We start from the raw sequence: 9,528 nt of genomic DNA on the forward strand, positions 1-9,528 counted from the left end.
ATGGCCTGGACCCTTCTCCTCCTCGGCCTCCTTGCTCACTGCACAGGTGAGAGGCGGTGGAAGGCGGGAGAAGGGATTCGGGGACACCTGGGCCGCTTTATTCCTTCTTGTGTAGAACATGCTGTGAACAATGGCCCAGAGTCACTTCTCTGTGTGTCCCGTCCTCTGTTCCAGGGTCCTGGGCCCAGTCCGGGCTGATGCAGGAAGGCTCCATGTCAGGTTCTGTGGGACAGAAGGTCACCCTCTCCTGCACCGGAAATGGCAACAATGTTGGAGCTAATATCGTGAACTGGTACCAACAGATTTCTCACGGGGACCCCAAAACGGCGATGCTCGCAGGTTCTCTGCACTCAGGGATCCTAGACCTGTTCTCTGGCTCCACGTCTGTCAACACGGCCTCTCTGACCATCTCGGGGCTCCAGCCTGAGGACAAGGCTGATTATTACTGTTCAACGTGGGATGACAGCATCAGTGGTAACACAGCGCATCTGACCCACGGGGAACTGAGACAGAAACCCACCCCCTCTCCCCGTGATCACCCCCGTGACTGCCTGTGACAAATAAGGAGGGTGACCGTGGCCCACCTTACAGCGTGAGGGTCTGACTGTCCAGCACCCACCCACTTTAAAGGGTCAGTGACACAGGCTCCGTCTCACACTGTTTTCATCATAGTTTCATTGAGATATACTGTGCATGCCAACAGGTTCACTGGTTTAACGTGCACAGTACAAGGGTGTTTAGCATATTCACAGAGTTGTGTAACTATCACTATATTCTATATTCTTTTTTTTTTTTTTTTTGGCCTTGCAGCGCGGCATGCAGGATCTCAGTTCCCAAAGCAGGGACTGAACCTGTGCCCCCTGCAGTGGAAGCTCCGAGTCCTAACCACTGGACCACCAAGGAAGTTCCGGGTCACCATATTCTAATTTTAGAACCTGCCCACATTCCTCAGAGAACATCCCCACCCATTCGTGATCACACCTCATCACACCTCTGCTCAGTCCTAGGGAACCACTGCTCTACTTTCTGTCTTTACAGATTTGCCTATTCTGGACATTTCATATAGATGGAACCAGAAAATAGGTGTCCTTTGTGACTGTCTTAGTTCAGTTAATTCTTTTGCATAACATTTTGAAGTTCCATCCGTGTGGGTCAATATCCATTTTTTATTGCCAAATAATACTCCATTGTATGAGCTGACCACCGTTTGTTTACCCTTCAGGGACATTTGAGTTGTTTTTTTTTCTTCTCTTGGCTATTATGCAAAATGCTGCCAGAAATATTTGTGTACAAGTAGTTAGGTGTTGTTTTGTTTTTGGTGGAAGTATGTTTTCACTTTTCTTGGGTAGTTACCTAGGAGTGGCATAGCTGAGTCTTATGGTAACTATGCTAACAGTACATTTTGAGATTTGAGGAACTGTCAGATGTTTTCCAACATGGCTGCCCTGGTTTGCATCTCTACCAGCAATGTATGTGGGTTCCAATTTCTCCCCGTCTTCACCAGCAACTGTTATTATCTCTCACTTTATTTTATAGCCCTTCTAGTCTGGGTGAAGCAATATGTCATTGTAGTTTGCATTCCCCTAATGACCCCTGATGCTGAGTCCCTTTTCATGCTCTGTAGGAGGCTCTGAGGCCCTCCCCATGGATCACTGACCTAAAGAACCTTTAAAATGAGTGAGTGCTGAAATCACACACTTAGCTTGTTCCCCTGGACTCAGCAGAAAGCCCTTGTTCAGGGACAGAATCGCTCTCAGAGACCAGGGAATGGGCGGCATGAGGCCCCCTCCCATATGAGGACCGCTAAGCAGGAGTGTTCTGGGATCTGCCTGGGGGGCACTGCAACTTCAGGCTCACACCTTCCACAGGGCTGTTCTGGAGCCTCCCCTCTGAGCACGACTCTCCCTGTCACCACTTCAGGAAAACACCAGCCCAGAAGGCGACTCCCTGATGCCTCAGCAGAGGCCCCTCCCCTGGGAACCAGGACTTGGACGCAGTTTGGATGCCCCTCACCTCCCCCACGCAAGACCGTTGTCAGGAACCACTCCGTCCACACGGACTCCGACAACCTCCTGACAAAGAAAACGTACAGACATCCCAGGAAAGATGAACATTCCATACAGGGGATAAAACAAGACTTGCATACATGTAGAAACAGATCCATTGATGCTCAGGATGGACTGCAATGAAAAAATCTGAAAATTATGCTTATTTAGCTTATCAATAGTTTCTTTTTATTTTAAAAAATACCTGTCAGAATTTTGGAGAAGTGAGACCTTTTTTCTAACATTTGTATGAAAAAATTTAAATCCAGGAATAGCCTAGGACATTTTACAAATGAACAAAACTGAAGAGGGATATACATGACTAGATAGTGACACATATTTACAGCAAAAATAATTTAAAGATTGTGAGGCTACTATAGAAACCACACAAAACAAACAGACAAACAAAAATCAATGTACACTGTGTGGGAATCCCAGGAACTGGGAACCACCCTGGATGTGTGAAAGGAGACAGGAACCAGGTGAGCTGCAGAACCTGCTGAGCCCTCAGGTCCTCAGGTCACCGTGAAGTTGTGCTCTGTGACCCGCAGGGGGCGCCATGGGACTGCCCCGGGGTCCCTGCACAGCTGCTCAGGGAGGACCATTCACTCCAGGAGCTGGGCCTGGGGGCGGGGCCTGTGCTCCCTGGTGGGGACTCAGCAGTGTGTCCTCTCTGGCTGGCAGAGGCCCCTGAGCAGGGACCTGCGTGGTCTCAGCAGGTGCTTCCTCCCAGGGGGTCCCAAGGGGGAAGCCGCCCTCCATCCCCTTGAGTCTGGGCTGTGAGCTGAGCTCTAGCACCAGGGCTCAGGGAGGGGCTGGGTGGGCCTTGGGTGGACACCCATTTGCATGGGAGCCCCTCCTCTGGCAGAGGCTGGGGGAGAAAAGGAGGCCTGGGGCAGCCCAGCCCCACTGTGGGGACCAGGGGGCTGTGAGCACCATGGCCTGGACTCCTCTCCTGCTCATGCTCCTGTCTCACTGCACAGGTAGGGACAGACCCCGGGGACCAGGTCTCAGTCCCCAGCCTGCATCAGCCCGTGTGGCTCAGATTCCTGGAATCTTTCCTCCAGCTCCTGCCCCATCTCCCCCGTGTGTCTGTGTCTGCAGGTTCCCTCTCCCAGCCGGTGCTGACTCAGCCTCTCTCCCTCTCTGCATCTCTGGGAGCATCAGCCAGACTCACCTGCACCCTGAGCAGTGGGTACATTGTTGGCGGCTACCACATATTCTGGTACCAGCAGAAGCCAGGGAGCTCTCCCCGGTACCTCCTGAGGTTCAAGTCAGACTCTGATAAGCACCAGGGCTCTGGGGTCCCCAGCCGCTTCTCTGGATCCAAAGATGCCTCGGCCAACTCAGGGCTTCTGCTCATCTCTGCGCTGCAGCCCGAGGACGAGGCTGACTATTACTGTGCTACAGCTCACAGCAACACTGGTACTTACACGGTGCTCCAGACCCACAGGGAAGTGAGACTAAAAGCTCCCCTGTGCCCTCCCCCTGAGACAGTCACTGCTGCTCTGCCTGGACCACATTTAACTCAGGGTGACCTCCTGTTGTCACTTCTGAATTTCCTGAGAATGACAAATCTGACCCTGTCATATGCTTTTCCTCCCCTCAAATCTGAGACTGACCCATTGCTCTGATACCTCAGCCTGCTCATGTTTTCACAGACAAAACTTCCATGCTCAGAGATAAAAATCTCCAAGTGGGGACTTCCCTGGTGGTGCAGTGGTTGAGAATCTGCCTGCCAACGCAGGGGACTCGGGTTTGAGCCCTGTTCTTGGTAGATCCCACATGCTGTGGAGCAACTAAGCCCATGAGCCACAACTATTGAGCCTGCGCTCTAGAGCCTGTGAGCCACAACTACTGAGCCCACGGGCCACAACTACTGAGGCCCGCGTGCCTAGAGCCCATGCTCCGCAACAAGAGAAGCCACCGCAATGAGAAGCCTGCGCACTGCAACGAAGAGTAGCCCCTGCTCGCCACAACTAGAGAAAGCCCGCGCGCAGCAACAAAGACCCAACAACGAAAACCCAATGCAGCCAAAAGAAAAAAAAAATCTTCCAGTGGAGATGTTATGAGTGGCAGAGAGAGGTTGGTTCTGGCCCTGCCTCACTCGGACTCCTTTTTCACTTGATAATAAATAAAATTTCATAGGATACCTGTTGTGTCATTTTATTAAAATGTTCTTGATAAAAATACAGTATTTACAAAGATAAATATAGTATTTCAGAAATGTTACACTTGTCAATGCAAAATTAAAATAGAACATAGGTTTTCCTTCAGTTAAATTCACGCACTAGGGCTTCCCTGGTGGCGCAGTGGTTGAGAGTCCGCCTGCCGATGCAGAGAACACGGGTTCGTGCCCTGGTCTGGGAAGATCCCACATGCCGCGGAGCGGCTGGGCCCGTGAGCCATGGCCGCTGGGCCTGCGCGTCTGGAGCCTGTGCTCCACAACGGGAGAGGCCACAGCAGTGAGAGGCCCGCGTACAGCCAAAAAAAAAAAAAAAAAAAAAAATTCATGCACTAATTTTAAGTAATGACCTTACATTTTCACTAATCCATTAAATGCATTTTGGTAAATTGAAAATCTCACAGTCACACACCATCTGTGTAACACACACACACGCAGTGCTGGGCAAACTGCAGTCAGGCTGTTCTTTTCCAACCAAACACTCCCCTAACTATGTCTTTCAAACCCACTATTGGGGCTGGTTGATCCTAACATCCCCACATATCAGGCTCCCTTGGAAGCTGCTCAAAGCCCTTCAGAGTCTCAATAAAAACTGCTAAGAACATCACTAGGCCCTGTTCCCTGCAGCCTGTGACGTGTGCCTGCAAGAGAGATTCCCAGGAGGGAGTCACTTCGTAAGACACGACACGGGGGACGGTGGGTCTCGTGTGTGGAGAGCTTCACACACAATAAAGACTGAGGCATTTAGGAATTCAGGGTCATCCCCAGGCTTCTCCCCACACCCTCACCCCCTCCACAGAGAGGCGCTCCCTCCTCCTCAGGGCTGAGGGGACACACAGAGGAAGGGGGGCTCTGGCCACCAGGGACAAGTCACACAGAGGAGGGGACCCGCTGTCCTGCACAGAAGGGGACGGGCCTCCACGGGGCCAGCACTGCTCTGACTTGATCCTGAGCTAAGAGGAATTTGAGTTACAGACGCCCCCTCAGTCCTGACCCCTGAGCAGCCAAGGGCACTGTGGACAGACTCACCCTGAGGGGTCTGAGGGGAGCCCACAGATGGCTCTGAGGTCACGGGGGACACTGAAGGGGCACCTGGAATGGCCCTAAGGAGGGGACAGTGCGCAGAGCAGGGGCCAGGAGCTGACCCTGAGGAGCTCTGGTCACCAGGGCACACGGTGTGTGTTTCAGTGCCTGGACACCAGGGGGCGCTCGGGGGTCATTCCTGAGGGTCTGGGGGGATGAGAGCTGGGACCAGCCCCCCCCCCCCCACCGGCACTGCCTGGTGGTCTCTGCTCAGGGCTCCCTGCTGTGACCTCCCACCCCTGGGCCCCACCCAGCCCCGCCCCTGCCCACCCCCTGGCCACGCTCAGCACGGGGACCTGACCCAGGGCCCAGGGAGGGGCCAGAGAGCTGGGGGGGGGGTTGTCATTTGCATGAATGGACCCTCCCTCTCTCAGAGTATGAAGAGGGGAAGGAGAGACTTGGGGATGCTCTGCTTCAGCTGTGGGGACACAGAAGGCAGGACCCCATGACCATGTCCACCATGGCCTGGTCCCCTCTGCTCCTCACCCTGGTCGCTCACTGCACAGGTGACTGGATGCGGGGACAGAGGAAGGGACCCCGGGAAGACCATGGGCCCTGCTTCCTGCTCTTGTGTCTGGACCCCAGAATCACCATCTCTGTCTCTTCCACTTGCCGGATCCTGGGCCCAGGCTGTGCTGACTCAGCCACGCTCCGTGTCTGGGGCCCTGGGCCAGAGGGTCACCATCTCTTGCACTGGAAGCAGCAGCAACATCGGGAGTAATTATGTGAGCTGGTACCAACAGGTCCCAGGAACAGCTCCCAGACTCCTGATCTATGAAAATCGCAAACGACCCTCGGGGGTCCTGGATCGCTTCTCTGGCTCCAAGTCTGGCAACTCGGGCTCCCTGACCATCACTGGGCTCCAGGCTGAGGACGAGGCTGATTATTACTGCTAGTCTTATGATGACAGCCTGGATGGTCACACAGTGTGCAAGCCAGGGGGGAAGTGAGACAAAAACCTGCTGTCCCCCCAGCACTGGGGCTCCCAGGGCAGACCATCCTCTACCAAGTCAGCTGCTTCCGTTGTTTGTTTGGCCTAAAACTGGGGTCTGAGACCCACACCAGGGAACTTGGTCCAGAAAATCTGTTTACATCTTAATTCTGTACCCCGCCCCCTCCGCCACCCAGGCTCTTCCTAGGCAGCAAAACTGTCCACTTTTTCTCAAATTGAGCAGAATCCCTGGATGCCAGGGGAAGGTGTCCTGGGGACAGAGTCCATGATGGGTTAGGTCAGAACCAGGGGCCAGAGTCCAGCTGTGTCCGAATCAGGACACATCAGACTGTCCAGTACGTGTCCTGGGACCAGCAGATGCCAGGATTGGGCCCCAAGCTCCTCATCTCTGATGTTAGTCGGGGACAGACAGCAGTCCCTGATCAGTTCCCTGGTCCCAAGTCTGGCATTTGGCCTCCTTAGCCATCACTGGGCTGAGCTGATACCAGGCTGCTTCTCCTGCCTTTCCTGTGACAGCCTCTCAGGCTCACCCAGAGCTCCAGGCGAGCAGTAACTGTGACCAGGACTCTTTTCTCATCTGCGGGAGGTGGGGCCACCCAGCAGCTTCCTGCTCAGGGTCTGGTTGGAGTTTCTGCTGCTGCTTCTGCTGCCGCCCTGGGTCCAGGTTCATCCCTGGGGGGCTGCCGGGGTGTGGAGGCTCCTCTTTCCCCTCTGTCCTCAAAGTCCCTTCAGCAGCCCATTCCTACAAGGGGTCTCAAAGGAAACAGAAAGTCCATGTGCCCATCGCTGGGAATGCAGCGTTCTTTGCCCTGAAGCTCAGGGGCTGAGGTGGGGGTCAGTGGAGGTCATTCAGACCTGAACTCTGACTCGGGAACCCTGAGTCTCCATCATTGGGGTCATCTGCCAATTCCCAGGAGTTTCTAGAGCTATGACCCCCTCTCATCAGCCCTCAGGATGAACGCCTGTGCTTTGCTCACAGGGGAGATTTCTTCGGACACTTTTGCACTGACACCAGAGCATCTAAGGCGCATCATACATTTGGGTCTTCTGGAACAACTACCTCTCCATGCCCCTCAACGATCCAACCATTGATTCTCCCTGTTTAACTGCGGTGTCTAACACTTGCTGAATGGTGTTGAATAATAATGGAGCTAAAAGTCACATTGGCTGCTCCTGATTTGTGGCGTTTCTACAAATTACTGTCACCAGCCACCAATCAGATAATAGTGGGTGCTCTTACCATATATGTTTCACAAATCACTACATAAGTTCTTGATACATTAATGATGTTTTTCTCAAAGTGAAAAGAAAAAGTGTTTTATGCTTTTCCTTTCCCCCATAATTAGCAGAGGCAGCGCTGGGCCATTTCAGTTCCTTAGATGGTCACACGTACAGGGCCACCCCTTTGTGTGGCTCATCTTACTGTCTATGGGCGGCAGACCCCACCTCAATATTCCCACCTGCTCCATCGCTTGTTACCTGCCTTACAAACAGGAAAACCAACTCTTATCACAACCCCATACTGGGCTCTAACTAGGATCTTCCACAGTGTTATGAGGAGTAATGACCTACAAAAATTTCTTCGTTTTCTAGTTACTAAAAATGAAGCAGCAAAAGGATATTTTTAAAAATTCCATTCATGAGGGCATCAAAAAGAATAAAATACTTAGGACTAGGATTAGCCGAGTACGTGAGAGGCTTACAAACTGAGCCAGAAGGAATTCCTCAGGCTGGGATGGGCCCTGGTCTCTGAGGCCTGTCTTACCTGTGCAGAGAGAGGAGCATGAGGAAGGCAGGGGTCCAGGCCATGGTGCTCACAGCCCCTGCTCACGACACAGAGCTGGAGTCACCTGACAGGGTCTGGGGCCCTTGGACCCAGGGAACCTGCCTGATGCACTAGTTTCCCCCATGAGTGGGGGCGGGGAGGAGGCAGCTTCCGGGACCACACACGGGCCACGTGCAGGGGACTCGGCCAGGCCCAGAGAGGACACAGCTGCCCCCTCCCCAAAGGAAGCAGAGGTTCCCGCGCTGGGCCTCCGGCAGGGGAGGGCTGCCCAGCTGGGCGCCCCTGTCCGGCCCGATCCACCAGAGACGGCCGCACAGCGCCCCCTGCTGGTCTCCGGGCCAACCTCTCCTCCTCTCGCTCTGGTCCACAATCTCACGGTCACCTGTGTCCCTGACCCCTGCGTTTCCCACACGTGACTCTTCCCTACGGGGCACGAGGCAAGTGTGGTCCTGGTGTAGCCTCACTGATTCGGGTCCCTGCTCCGCGGGCGGCGGTCTAGCGGGAGGCACAGGCGACATCCTGACCCAGGAGGGCGTGGGAACCGCTGCGGAGCTGAGGACAGGACTCAGGGAACAGCGAGCACAGCGGATCTGCCCACGCGGGGGCTCAGAGGAGGCGGGCTGGCCCTGGTGCTGTGAGCAGGAGCTCCCGGGGACAAGGACGCTCACAGAGGAGGACACAGAAGGAGGGGACGCTGGTCCTTCCAGAGCAAGTCAGGGAGGAGACTGCACACACCCTGGGGCGCAGGGCTGGGGGTGGAGCAGGGCCTGGGCGCCCAGCAGGGACCCCCTCGGGCCGTCCTGCCACCTCCCCGTGTGCTGGGAGATCTTTAATCCCGGTGGTGCTGGTCCTCAGTGGGGCCAGATAGAGACCGAGCTCTGAGTAAAACTCTGGGACAGAACTTGGGACAGAGAGACCCAGCCAGGGGACATTCGGGGAGACTGGACGAACAGGACACAGAGGAAACAGGAAGGGGTGACATGGCACGTGGCCTGAGGAGGGACACAGGGCGGTGACCAGCTGACCCCAGGCCGTGGGACAGGAACGGGTGGTCCAGATGTCAGGTGGATGCCCGACTGACACAGGTGAGGGCAGTTGCAAGGGCAGGGGTTGGGGCTGGGGGGTGGGTGTGTGTACATTTGTCACATAGAGACCCATGGTAGGAAAGCCTGGAAACATGTCAGTAAAACTCAGGACAAGGGACTCATGTCCTCCGTTAGAGGAAGGACAGAGGGGCTCTAAGTCACCACCCGATGGGGGACTTGGCTGCATCATTCATTCATCCAGCCAGCCAGCCATTCATTCTCTAGAGGATATTTAAGGACTGTCTCCCGTGTACCAGACACAGGGGGAGGATGAGGATCTAGGACAGGGGCCGGGTCCATGGAGCGGGGGAGCCAGGCCAGCAGGGTGGAGGTGATCCCAGAGGACATGTAGGATCTGAACTCCGGGTCCCCACAAAGACCCTGAGATGTCA

The 9,528-nt window shown here is 54.7% G+C and overlaps 3 gene segments (V, D, J or C); all 3 read left to right on the forward strand.

Moving 5' to 3' along the window:
• LOC132502424 (immunoglobulin lambda variable 1-44-like) lies at window positions 1-2,828 on the forward strand. The segment is given in 4 exon segments: window positions 1-46; window positions 175-474; window positions 1,921-2,086; window positions 2,765-2,828. Coding segments are annotated over 4 exon segments (576 nt in total).
• A 154-nt stretch (window positions 2,829-2,982) lies between these two features.
• Window positions 2,983-5,542, forward strand: LOC132502426 (immunoglobulin lambda variable 5-39-like). The segment is given in 3 exon segments: window positions 2,983-3,028; window positions 3,150-3,502; window positions 5,528-5,542. Coding segments are annotated over 3 exon segments (414 nt in total).
• A 216-nt stretch (window positions 5,543-5,758) lies between these two features.
• LOC132502812 (immunoglobulin lambda variable 1-40-like) lies at window positions 5,759-6,209 on the forward strand. The segment is given in 2 exon segments: window positions 5,759-5,816; window positions 5,926-6,209. Coding segments are annotated over 2 exon segments (342 nt in total).
• The last annotated feature ends 3,319 nt before the right edge of the window (window positions 6,210-9,528 follow it).

This window comes from Mesoplodon densirostris, chromosome 15 (assembly GCF_025265405.1).
Source record: "Mesoplodon densirostris isolate mMesDen1 chromosome 15, mMesDen1 primary haplotype, whole genome shotgun sequence".
NCBI lineage: Eukaryota > Metazoa > Chordata > Mammalia > Artiodactyla > Ziphiidae > Mesoplodon > Mesoplodon densirostris.